The 14112-nt window shown below is 43.8% G+C and overlaps 1 protein-coding gene across 2 annotated transcripts in view; it reads right to left on the bottom strand.

Moving 5' to 3' along the window:
- Window positions 1-14112, bottom strand: part of NOL4 (nucleolar protein 4) — a 666365-nt gene that overhangs the window by 333020 nt on the left and 319233 nt on the right. For both annotated transcript variants that reach the window (XM_085605684.1, XM_085605683.1), the window contains exon 6: window positions 1340-1472. In XM_085605684.1, the coding sequence (XP_085461810.1) occupies window positions 1340-1472 (133 nt within the window). The remainder of the gene's footprint in view (window positions 1-1339; window positions 1473-14112) is intronic.

Raw genomic sequence — 14112 nt, 5'->3', positions numbered from 1 at the left:
GCTCCACCAGTTCTTTGACAGCACTGCAGTTGTGGTGGAAGATGTCACCCATAATGCTCGTCGGGTGTAGGTAGGTGGATGGGTCGATCACAGCATAGATGAATGGCAGCCACCTTAAGCGCGGCTACGTTCCACATCTTGTAAGCATCACTCTTGAAACTATGGCCTGCACAAAGGTAGGCCAATCTCTGCAACACCGGCTTTGTGTAACTCGAATGAAATGATGTGACCCAATTTAGTGCCAAAACTATTTCCGCAAGAGGCTGCACACAGGACGAAGACATGACGTAAAGAAGAGCATTTAGGCAATTAAAAAATAATGAACTATTGAAATTGACTTAATTTTGTTGTCATATGTAACTAACTATATTAACTACAAATGTAAAGAAAATTACTTAGAGAATATTTTTTTATGGGGAAATATAGAAATGGCAAACAAATTGTACTACATTTTTTCAGCCGTATCACTTATCATCAGAAGTATGTCTGAAGCAGAAAGGGCAAATAAAATGTATGGGGTAGCTTAAAAACAAAGGGGCTCATTTATGAGTCCTTGCGTCACTTTTGCGCCGCCGGTGCGTCACTTTTTGTGACGGCCCAGCAATGCAAAAATTGGACCTTGTTGCACCATATTTACAAAGTGACGCATCTCGGTAGATGCGTCACTTTGTAAACCCCTGCACTACAATATACCTGCATCAGGTATAATGTATGCAGGGTGGGCGTTCCCACATAAGTAAGCATCGTAGAAGTGACGCAGTGAAATCTATGAGATTTCACTGCGCCACTTCTTGGGTGCAAATGCGTCAATATCTTACGCCTGCCTCACAGCAGGCATAAGACTGACGCAGGCCCTTTCACATGGGGCTTGCCCCATGTGAAAGGACACATTGCTGGAGTTGCGTCACTTTTGTGACACACTCCAGCAATGCGTCACTTTTGCACCTACAGATACGTTCAGAAATACTGACGTAACTGTAACTCCTTGCGACATGATGCGTCATACTGTAAATATGACGCATCCATCATGTCGCAAGGAGGGCGCACTGAGAAGTGACGCATCGCAGCTTTCAAGCAGCGATGCGTCACTTCTCATAAATGAGGCCCAAAATACGGTGGGAGTCGCAAGGAAAAAAACTTGAAAAATTAGACCAAATAAATATTTACTGGTGGAGAAGGCAACGAGAGAAAATAACGGAAGTAAAATGTGACAGAAGTGGACAGGCAGTAGAAGGAAGAGAAAATCTCTAACAATCTTCTTTAAAAAGTTAATTATGTATGTACCCTGTGTGTGTTACCTCTTAAGAGATGGCCGCATATTTATAAAGCAAGCACTCACCATCTTGTTGGTTGTGAACATTCTGAGGACTCTGTATTCTCTCTTCAAGGTTGGAGCTGAGGTCGGAGTTCACGGCTGACATTCTGGTAGAATCACTCATGTCAAACTCGTCGCTTTCTATTGAACTTTCGTCCTGTAATTGTGAAATGCCCTTATTTTATTCACCGGAAGTATTAAGCTGGCAGAGTCACATTGTCCTTGTAAAAACATGGCCACCGGAGGGTCTTCCTTAAAGGAAGGTAACTGAGGGTGTTACCAATAAGCATTTTCAACTTCCAAAGTTTATAAAGTTCATAATCAGCATGCAACTCGCCTAATCCCACATTGTAAAAGGAAAGGAAAACCTTGACGACCAGCAAAATATATCATCCTTTCTGTCACTAAAGGACTGTCGGAGTAGAAAAAATACAAGTTTTGTATTCTACTCATGGCAACTGGAAACTTCAAAAACAATTTTGTTTAAGACCTACAGGCTAATCCCATTGTCAGACATTCCGTTTTAATGAATACTAATTTCACGCTCAGTTGGCCGAAAGTGAATATTTCGTTTCTTTTTTTTTGCACATGTTAGAAATTAGTTTAGTAACCTGTGGGTCTGTTCCCAGGACATATTGTCAATGGAAACTGCACAAGGGTTTGTGAACATACTCAAAGCTAATTTAGATCTTTCAAAAACCAGTATTATACAAATAATTTGTACCTGTTAAAATCAGCATTATATTGGCCAAAAGCAGAGTTCATAATCTACAAAAGACCCATTTTTGAAGGGGTACTTACTAGGGCAAAGGAAACAGAAAAGCTAAGAGTTGTTAAGAACATTTGACAATTTAGAGGTAGCCCTGCCTTCGTCATCACACTCATCACGACTTGTTCCTGTGTGTTACTGGTCATTTACAATAGCTTCCTGCTCATGAGAACTATCATGTCTTCACTGGCCAGGAAAAAAGCATGGCATTTCTAGAGAGTTGTATTTATTTGAACGATATAAACATACTTATTAAATTTAAAAATGCAATAACAGTCTAGCCATGATGCATTCCGGGCACCTTATCTTTAACTGCTTATTGTGTATGTAAGTTGATAAACATATACCACAGATAGCAAGGACAAATTTACAATTGGACAGCTACTGACACAAATAGGTCTTTACAAGATGTGTGGCTGCATAATTATTCCACCAGCCAGAGATGCAGAAAATGATCTTGCAAACCACCTGAGATAAGAAAGTGGGTACATTTGACTGTTATCCTAAACTGAAAAATGAGGCTGGACAGTCATATTAGGTGAAGAAAATGGCGACCTTCAACAGCCATATTAGCTGAACTAGTTAGTGTCCTTTGTTTTCTGCAACAGTTTGGCCAACTTTATTAATGTATTCCTACAGCTCTTATTCAAATATATGTGATCTCTAGATCTGGGTTTACGTAGTCCTTTTAGACTGTATATCAATTACAGCTCAACACAAAAAGTTTCTATGATCACTGGAATAATCAGATCTGATATAATCAGATATACATACCCTCCGACTGAGGAAATCTAGTACACAATTTGAGCACCATGATAATCACTTACAACATGACACCAGTGTTATTTTTATTGTGTGGACCCTTTATTAAACAGGTCTAGATTCAGTGATCGAAATATGGATTGGATTCTCCATCAAAGAGAATATAAATTAAGCTTCAAAATGTAGTCACATATCTTTGGTATGAATGATTACATTCATGGGGGAAATGATGATTCAAGCCGTTAAACGACCACCTTTCACAAAGCCATGCAATAATGCCTAAATTAACCATAGTGATAGTGATATTGTGCTTAGATGACCTGCCCTTTCGATAGATACATTAAGGAATGTATCTATCGATAGATACATTAGATACATTAAGGAATGAAGAAAATTATGAAACCGTCGGATCAATATTTTTGGCGGTCCAAGATTAAAGAACAAATCAAGATTTATGTATCAAATTACTCTAACTGTGTAAGATCTTAAACAGAACACAACCCTGGACCATAATATCGCAGGATTTCATTGTGTAACTGCCAAGATCATAGAGGCATAATACCTTATAGTAGTCCAGGAATACTTTACTAAGCAATTTGTTTACCCTCAAAACGGTTCCAACAAAGCCTGAACTAGCAAGAGTCTTTTTTTAACAATATCGTCAAACTCCAAGGTCTTCTGGGATAATTATTATGCGCAAAGGTACTCACTGTATTTTCAGATTTTGGATTCTTCTTTTGAAATGTTTGGAAACAGTATCCTTCAAATTCACCAGTTACCATCCACAAAAAAGTGGACCGATAGAAAGGTTAAGCTATGCAATTGAATTATATCTCAGATATTTGCTCATGAATTACTGGGAAGATTATGTTCAGTGGGTGTCAATAGGAAAATTTGCACATATCTTCTTGCACAAATCCCTGGAGTGTTTACCTTTCTTTATCACCCACAGCTTACACATATTACCTCAAACATTGTCTCCCACACTATCCCTTCAGTAACACAATAATTACATAACATCAAATCTGTTAATTGCTAAACCCATCAGTATCCCCTACAGGCTAAAGTACAATACAAACGCTTCACTGATAATCATCACTGACTTGCTCCACAGTACCAATTAGGAGATACAGTCTGGATGTCAACACATGTCTGGTCCATTTCTGGGTTCCACTCTAGGTTCAACTTCAAATTAGTAGTACCCTTTACCATTCTTAATGGATGAGTTCCTCACAGTCCAGTGGTGGCTACCACAAAACTAAAGTGGGGCGGTACATGAGATTAGGTTAATAATAAGTTTTGAAAAAACCTACCTGTCTTGCCGTCGACGCTGATGCTGCCGGCTGCTTCAGTTCTTCTCTCCTTCCGGCAGTCACTGGAGCACAAAGCACAGGCTGCCCATCCAATCCAGACGTTGCTCTCATGCTATACCAAGCATGAGACCAGTGTGGAGAATGGCCTGAGTGGGCTGGTCCGAAGCTCACTTAGGCACACGGAGCCTGCGGCTTTTCTCCAACCCGGCTGTCAACACAGATGGGTTGGAGAAACCTAAGTACCCATGACTGTTTGACCGGCCTAAGACGGCCGGCCAAACAGACATACACACTTTACTGTGTCCATTACTCCTCCTCCCTGTCATGGCCCATCCTCACCCCACCCAAGACTCCCTGGCTCAGTCATTCAGCAGAAAATAAAATTATATTATTGTTTTATTATCATTTTATTTTTCGCTGACTGACTGACCAGTGGGGCGATGCTCCTCCGCCATTACAGAGGAGCCGCCCCTGGTTCCTCTGCCCTTTAGCTGTATTTGCTAGCAAACTGAAGCACACACCCGACACTTGACTATGTCCGCTGTAAAACCAGATATGTCCAGATCTGCAGGTCCTCCTCCACTCTGTGATAGTGGGAAGGTCTCCAGAGTATGAAGTGGAGGCCATCCTTGACTCCTATTTCCATCAAGGTCGACTCTAGCATTTAGTGGCTTGGAAAGGGTGTGAAGTCTCAGAGAAATCCTAAGAACCTACCAACGTTTTGCATTCTTTTTAATTAGAGGTCAGACCTCACCTCAAACAGCCTAACAAACCTGATTTGTGTCTTCTCCCTCAGGAGAAGGGTCATCTGGATTGGGGTATTGTTTGGAAATAGGTGCAGCAAACTTATTGAAAGATTCATGTTACTAGAAATAGGACATGATGAGTATGACAGACAGGGAGGTGGAGACTGCATTGCAGAACCTTAGTCCCCAGCGGAGAGCAAGTGAAATGGTAAATGTTCAGGAAGCTGACAGCACTAAAGACCGCTGAGTGCCGAAAATACAGGTAGTGCCACGAAGATCACTGTTTCGGATCTTTATATAACAGCACAAAGTCCTATAATGATGCAGAAAAAGGCTGCATTTATTTTTGGAAATGTATAAAATGCAAATGTTCCAGTGCAAAAGTGAAAACTGGTGAGTGATGTCAGTCGTCCGCATGCAAACGCTGCTCCCAGCTCTGTGGCTTTGTCAAATCTTGAATGAATGTTTTTATTTTTCCGTGGGCTTTAGGACTTTCCTAAATGTCAGGAAATTCATTTATACTTCACCCAGGTAAACAAGTTCATATCAAAGATGTGCTGTAAATGTTTTCATTATCTTTTGGCTGCATTGAGGTACTAGGGGTCTAACCACAGGAGGCAATCTTTTTAATTCACAGTACTTTACTATTGATGTATGCTTTCCTGGATGATAGGGGACTAGGTAAATGCACGCCATGAAGCTAGCTTCTGGTTTTAACAAATTGTATTTGCACTGTTGCACATTGTTCTTAACTGAATAACTGGTTTTTAAACTTCACTCTTACTTGTGGTGCTTGATTGCTGCTTATTCCGTGGTCCCCGGTCCATCACGGCGAACAGTGCCGATTGTACAGAGGGACAAACGTGACTCCGCCCACACTGCTCCTCACTTCCTGCCCCCGGGTATAAGAAACAGATGGCTTGCCGGCACAAGGCAAGCCCGTCTGCGCCCGTCCGCGACTTGATCGCGGCCGGCGCTGGCCATGCTGCCGGTAGTGGGAGAAGCGAGGCTATATGTTGGACTCGAGACAATCTGTTGTGTCTTCAAGGCTCAACTTCTTCAGGGTCACACCAGATCAATCTAGCTAAGTCCCCACTGCCGCATAGCTGTGGCATATGCGGTCAGATCTTGAATCAGGTCAAGGTTTCCAGTATGGGAAAGGTACCTCCCTGGGGCTTGGCGAACGAGTGCAACGATAAAATCAATGCGTGCCTCGTCAATTGTAGATCATTGCCCGAGCATGCAGAGGATGTCTGGTCAATATTAACAGAGGCTATTTGGGATGTTATGTTCTTAACTGAAACCTGGCTAAACACGGATGCGGTGACAACAATCGCACTAGCTATCCCACCAGGCTTCAAAATGTGCTATGCCAATCAAGAAGGCGGGAAAAGGGGGGGATATTATTTTTAAAGACTCGTGGGAGCTAGTGTCCTCTACCCCTCTCCATATACAGGGCATTGAAGGTCTTAATTTCTGTATACAAATCAACCCCTCTTCCGCCCTCGTGGGCATTCTTATCTATAGACCTCCAGACTGTGCAGCAACTGCGTCGCAGACTCTGTGCAATTTTATTGCTAAAAAATCGGTAGTGTATACCAATTTAATGGCCCTGGGAGATTTTAATCTGCACATGAACGACCCGAATTGTGTACAAGCAGCGCAACTGGTCTCGTCCTTACCAGGTGCCAATCTCATACAACGGGTGTCCTCCCCGACGCATATAGCGTGGGCACACCTTGGATTTAGTCTTCTCTAATATTACTACCATCGATATGGAGACTCCGTACCCTTTGGTTTGGTCAGATCATTATCTGATCTCTTTTTTGATTACTCTGTCCAAACCGGGTCAAGTTAAGGGCACTCGATCTATTCAAAAAAGAAATTGGAATAACCTGACAGAAGCTTCATTAAGCCCTGTTCTGCAGGATAACTACCCCCGCCTATCTCCTGACCCCAATACAGATGCAGCTGCTAAACATCAATGGATTGCCACTGCTGTGAAGTCAGTCGCGCCGGTCAGAGTAATGAAATCCATTAGACTGTCCCCCTCTGCTCCCTGGTTCTCTAATGCCCTCAAAGAAACAAAAAGTAGGTGCAAAAAATTTGAACACCAGTGGAGGCTGTGCTACTGCACTTTAGCTAAGGGAACTTACAAAAAAGCACTAAAAGATTTTCATAAGGCACTAAAAGCAGCCAGGCGGAACTATATTGTTTCGCGCATCCATAACGCAGACCACTCCAGTAGAGAGGTTTTTAAAGTAGTCCAAACCTTTTTCAAACCCAAGGCGATAGAGACTGAAGTGATACCGTCCCTAGCTTTGTGTGAAAAAATTGCTAGTTATTTTGATAATAAAATTTTAAAGGTCTACGACTCCTGCTCGACTTCTGAGCCAACTGAGAAAGCGGATATATCCCCGGGTGCAGTGGAGGTACCTCCGCTCACTAACTTCACACCGATCTCGCCTCAGGATGCTTTAGCTGAAATCCAAAAGTGCCGTTCAGGCGCCCCAGATGATCCATGCCCTTCTAAATTGTGGATAATGTTATCTCTTTCCCTGACGGGCGGGCTACTTCACATATGGAACACCTCTCTGGACACGGGCATCTTTCCTGATAGATGGAAACATGCAACACTTCTCCCTCTGAGAAAGAAACCAAATGGTGACCCAGAAGACCTTAGCAACCTTAGACCTATCTCTCTGCTCCCCGCCCTAGGAAAAATGTTGGAGAAGCTGGTCCAGCGTCAACTGACCACTTTTATTGAGCAGAATGGCACTTTGCACGACACACAATCTGGCTTCCGGGTGGGATTCAGCATGGAGACCGCTCTTCTTGAGGTGGCAGAGTGGTAAGTTGGTCGTTGGATTCAGGGGCATCAGCACTGCTGGTGCTCCTGGATCTGTCCGCTGCATTCGACACTGTCGACCACACCATACTGATCCATAGACTACAAGATGTGGGCTTTGGTGGGAAAGTGCTGACCTGGTTGACATCCTATCTGAGCGGTCGTACTCAGAGAGTTGCCCTTCAGCCATTTTAATCTAAACCAAAACAGATCTTGTGCGGTGTCCCCCAGGGCTCAGCTTTGAGCCCTCTACTTTTTAATCTCGACCTAGCTCCACTGTTTTTTCCTACGCTGACGACACCCAGTTGGTTTTTCCGTTTAAGGAGCGGACAGTAGATGCCTTCAAGAACTTCAAAGGCGAGACATAGCACTATGGATGAACTCAAATAAGTTAAAACTTAACGCTGGGAAGACAGAAGTTTTGTTCTTCGGTAAGGGCCAACTGCCAGATTCAGATCTATGGTGGCCATCAGGAATGGATCCACCACCATCCCCTGCCACACGTATCTGAAATTTAGGGGTAAGATGGGAGGCGGACCTTTCCTTTTCAGCCCAAATACAGCAGGTCTCTGCAACTTGCTTTAGTAAACTAAAAAATCTCCGGAAAGTTTTACATTTCCTACAGGAAGATTGCCGCAAATCAGTAGTACATGCCACAGTTACATCTAGTCTAGACTACGCAAATGGCCTGTATCTTGGCCTCCCCAAATACGCCATTTGCCGGCATCAGATGATACAGAATGCGGCTGCGAGACTGGTTCGACACCATGTCTCTCCGCATCTTCAGGAACTCCACTTTCTCCCAGTGGAAAAAAGAATTCAATTCAAGGCCATGACGTTGGCCTACCGGGCCCTTAACGGAAAATGCCCTGGTTACCTGAAGGAAAGACTGTGTCTCTATAAGCAAAACCGTGCGTTGAGATCTAATTCTCATAACTTGCTGCGTACCCCATGCTTTGCGAAAACACGCCTGGGTGGCAGAGCATTCACAGTCAGAACTGCTTCACTGTGGAATGCCCTACCAGGGTCCCTGCGGCAGGCTAATTCAGAAACCTGTTTTAGAAAGGCCTTGAAGACGTGGCTCTTTAGGGCAGATTAATATGGGTTGTTAATACCGGAGCTCTTTCAGAACGCAATTGCCTGCTGCTTCACCGCCGGGACACCCCTGTTTGGGGTAGCTGTCACGCTTTATAAGCTCCAGTATTATTATTATTATTATTATTATTATTATTATTATAGTGAAGTGTATGTCAGAGTGGATGTTGCATGATCTTGCCTCATGAGATTGAAGCACAGATTTTGTTTTGTTTTATTTAGTCTAGAGTTTCACAATCCCTTTTTTGGAGGGTTGCATAAATGGTATTGGAGTCATCCAGTCCGGGATGTAATGGATTTGGACTAAATGAAGGTGGTGACCCGACAATTTTAGGGAGAGTAGTAGCAGATCTTCCTGAGTAGGATTGATTTGCTAGCCAATAAAAACGTTCTTCAGGATATTCGCTGATTGATATCAAGTTGTGGGTGGGGAGTCATCTTGACAAGTTGGCTAAGTGCATTGAAGTGGTGCATTCTGTCTTTCAGCAAAAAGAGAACAACAGTATTTTAGTCAAAGGACAATCTCGTTCATTAAAAACGTGTATTCCAGGAAGGAGGTGATATCTGTTTGATTCAATTTCTTAAATCCCCTTTTATGATCCAGTTGTAGGTTACTGAAATCAGCATATATATAGAATAACAAAAGATGTTTTTTTTCAGTTGCATTAACAAGAGTTTGCGTGCAAGCCTTGAACACCAGTGGGGAGAATAAAAACCTCTGTGTTACTCCATGTGTCATCTTATTAAAGTGGGCATTTGTGGACCAATTCTAACATGATAGTTCCTCCCCACGAAGAAGCATTGGGTCCATTTTAGGACCCTATAAGAGATACAAAAATATTAGTAGATGATAATTCATTCTGTCCTATGTTGCCAATAAGGCCACTGTGCCATCTGGTTACTGCCCCAGGGAAGTTAATAGGTCTTCTTTGATATTTGGTAAGCCTATTCCTATTCTTGGAAGTGGAGGAAATTGAATCAAAAGAAATGGTGGTACGTCTTCTTTGTTCATGTTTGATTTTCAGATTCTCTGCATTTTTAAGATGAAGTCTTTTAAGGTGAAGGGGTCTGAGGTGATTTTGGGGTCATCATTTTGTCAGTTCTTGGGGAGGAGAGGTGGGGTTGCAACCAATTCCTGGTATATTTTGAACTGCTCTGATGTTGGGTTGGGAGTTTCTGTAACTTGAGTGATATAATACAGCACCCTTACCTATCCATTTCATTGCAGGTTTTTAGACTCTCCTGTTTGTGAATAGTCTCTGGTCAGACTCACACTTGATTTTACATTTTCTTTCATAATTTGGACAGGTTTGCCTTTTTTCAGCTATATGGGGGCTAAAATATCCTGTTATGCTGTGATGTTTGATTGAAGAGATGCCCATAATTGATCAGGAAGGGCTCTTGTTGGAGCAGCTATCCCTGGACCTTATTTAGTTTGGTGGACGGGATACTCCATCACAAGTGATGGGTATTAGATCCTGGCATAGTATTTAAATCCGGTAGCATTGCTCAGGTGGACTGGGGGTGGGTGGCGGGCCCTTTTCCCTGAGCCTTCTTAGGCCCTGGGGACCCATCCTCCGGGACTGATTGCTGTTTTTTATGGTTCACATCTCTTAACTGTATTTCATGAAAAAACAAAATAGCATACAGGGAGTGCACGAGCACTCCATCATGAAGCTACATACATCTTATCCCAACAAGATCCCAATGGAATTCCCTCCACTCTACCGATTCCCCCCCCCCCCCCCCCCTCGGAGTACTCACAGGCAATTTCTTTTACCCTGTAAGGCACTTCGTAACACTGGTGGGCTCGTCCTGATTGGCAGCTTCAGAGGGTGTACGGGTATCGGCCTCTGTTAATCGCAGCAAGCGTCGGTATCTAGGGGACTTACTTGCACTAGCACTATTATTGGCTGCTTTGCACTTTGTACCAGTCCTGATCAGCCGCGGCTGTTAAACGCCGATTGTGTGGAGGGCTGACATTTCTTCTCTCGGCTCCTCACTTCGGCCGTGCAGTTTCCGCTTTCTTTGCGGCATTAGCGGTCTAGTTTGCCGTAAAAGCAGATGCAAACTAGCACGTGCAGGCGATAGCGGTAGGACCTGAGTGTTTTACCCGGTTTTAAACTTCTAAACCATTTGTTGTTTAGCTTGCAATTAGTTTTAACATTTTGTGTACCTTTGCTCTGCTGCTAATTTCTACTTACTTGCACTAGCACTCTTATTGGCTGCTTTCCACTTTGTACCAGTCTTGGTCTGTCGCGACTGGTAAACACCAATTGTGTGGAAGGGTGATGTTTCTTCTCTGGGCTCCTCACTTCCGCCTGAGGTTTCCGCTTTCTTTGTGGAGTTAGCGGTCTAGTTTGCCATAAAAGCAGATGCAAACTGACACGCGCAGCGCAGCGGGAGTGCCGCTGGCACGCCTAAGGCAAGCCTGCGCCTGTCAGCGTCCCGGAGGTGTCTGCCACGGATTGTAATGCCCAGTTTACCACGGGTAAGTCTATTCCACTATGCTACAGGGACTCGCTACTTCATGCAATAACCACCATGTCAGTGTAGTGTAGCTGACTTGAGCTCAGCGGTAGACTTCTGCTGCAATACGTGCAGCTGGTTTCTTCCCCAGGCCAGAGCACCCATCCCTGAGACCCTCCCTGGAGACAATAGGGGCAAAAATACTCTGAAAACTCAGGGCATTAATGCTGTTCTGGTAAACTGTCGTTCCAAGCAAAAACATGCAGCACACATCTATGACTTACTTTTAGATGAACAACCAGATTTTTTATTTCTCACTGAGACATGGCTTTCTGATGCCTCTAATCCTACTATCACCATGGCCTTACAGGCTACAACATTCTTAGGAAGGACAGATCTAGGAGGAAGTGGGGGGGGGCGTTGCCATAATTTATAAGCAGGATTTAGATTGCTCCCTGCTTTCCACAGAAACCATTGAGTGCACAGAGTTTTTAGGGTTTCACTGTATTATGTCCCCTCATCAGAGCATCTCTGGGTTTCTAATCTACAGACCCCGGGGTGCTATCAGTAATTTTATTACCTCGTTAAATTCAGCCATTTCCTCTTTGTTCCTAAAATATAACAATTGCCCTATTCTGGGTGATTTTAACATACATATGGATAACGTTAAAGATCCCCATGCTACTCTCTTATTGGAGACGTTGCATACTTTTAAGGTGCTCCCAACCATCTCCTCGGCCACTCATGAGAAGAGGCATACCCTGGACCAAATCTTTCACTTCCTGTTAAAATTTGACATCCCCTACTCTGTCACTGCTCCACCGGTGATTATTGAGCACATGACCTCCAACTATAGGGCATTTCACAAAATATCTGTCCCAAAGTTAGCAGAGGCTCTCAATCGCTCCTCACCTATGCTGTCGAGCACCACTGATCTGGATGCTCTTCGAATAGACTCTTGGCTTCGTACTAACATCGAGGCTGCTGCCCCGGTTGTTACCCGCTCCTCTAAGAGGTCAGCCCTCTCGGCTCCCTGGTTCAGTAATCTCCTTAGAGAAAGTCAAAGGAATTGTAGGAAAAAAGAACGGAAATAGCGCAAATCCTACCTTCCTGAGGACAGGAAGGTTTACAAAGATAGCCTAAAAACTTACCATACACTTGTAAAAAGAGCCAAAATTAACTTCGTTCAATCTAAGATCGATAATGCCCAGAACAAAAGTAAAGACATTTTTAGGATAGCCAAATCTTTTATTTCACCGAAGGCCGGCTCTACGGTAGGGCCTTGCACAGAGGACATCTGGCTTCCACCTTTCTCCTCCCCGGTCCCTGCCATCAATGTTGGTGTCCCCCAGGGCTCCATCCTCAGCCCTACCGTTTTTAATACTTATCTTTCTCCCTTGGCATCCTTGGTAGAGGAAGTGGGCGCTAAGATTGTTTCTTATGCTGACAACACTCAGCTTATTTTCTCGTGTGATAAAGGCTTAGACTTTGACGGGGCAAAGATCAATTCCTGCCTCTCGAAGATTTTCAACTGGCTTAGGGTTAATCAGCTCAAGTGTAACCCGGATAAAACGGAAGTGGTTTTCTTCGGAAAACTAAAAACACCCGATTGGAGTTCCTGGTGGCCCAAGGATCTGCCGCTCCCGCCCGCTGATAAAGAGAAAGTAAAAAACCTGGGAATAATCATAGAAAAAACATTGTGAATGCGTTCTCAGATCCAATATCTTTCTGGTGCATGCTTCAGTATACTCCGAATGCGAAAAACTATTTTGCCGCTTCTACCGCTGGAGAGTAGAAGGACTGTCGTGCAGGCTCTTGTGACATCTAAGCTTGACTACGTCAACTGCCTGTACCTTGGTCCTTCTAAATCCTTGACCCAGCGTCTGCAAGTGGCTCAAAACGCGGCGGCCAGCGCCATCGTGAGATCAAGACCTAGAGCTAGTATGACCCCAATTCTCAAATCTTTACACTGGCTCCGCATTAAAGAGCAGATTGACTTTAAAGCTATGAGCATCTTTTTTAAAGCCTTCCACAAGGTGGGAGCGCGGTACTTAATTTAACGAGCTAACCATTACTCTACATCCATACCCTTGCGTTCTTCTACCGCCAATCTGGCCATTGTGCCCAAAACAAGCCTTGCTCGCACTGGCGGTAGATCTTTCAGCTTTCTGGGTGCAAAACTATGGAATTACCTGCCGGAGTTTCTGAGGCTTGACACAATCCTACTTCCTTTTAGAAAGAATTTTATAAAATGGCTGTTTAATCAGTAATTGGCTTTATTCCCTCCGCTGTCTACGCACCAGGACACTCTAGCTTGAGTAGCTGTGTGCTTTATTATATACTGTATTTCATTTCATGATAATTCTCTAAATTGTGTGGATAGCCGGGCGATGAATGGGCGCCATATAAGAGTCACTCTTGGAGGTGAGTGTAAGGGTAATTTTCTCCATTCCCAGGATTCCCAGAATATACTATAAACGGTAGAGCCAACCCAGCTGTGTCAGGATTTTGTCAGTGCCCCAGTCTGCTAGGATGTTCTGAAGAGCGACTCCTAATGCAAGACCAATATGTAGCCCTCTACAGGATTTAAGCAGAAACATGTGAGCATTTGGGAGCCCTAGGATAGAATATTCAGGGAATTGTGGGAGCTGTGTTTTCAGGTGGGGGTCTATGTCTGTGGGAATTGTGTTCCAGTACTGTGTGAGTTTGGGGAAGTCCAAAAGCAAGTGAAATAGTGTCCCAGGGGATCCACAACCTCTCTACCAGTTTGTGCCCCATGTAGGGTTGCCTCTGTA

The sequence above is a fragment of the Triturus cristatus genome, chromosome 5_1, assembly GCF_964204655.1.
Source record: "Triturus cristatus chromosome 5_1, aTriCri1.1, whole genome shotgun sequence".
NCBI classification, from domain to species: Eukaryota; Metazoa; Chordata; class Amphibia; order Caudata; family Salamandridae; genus Triturus; species Triturus cristatus.
This window is presented reverse-complemented; position numbering and strand designations above follow the sequence as displayed.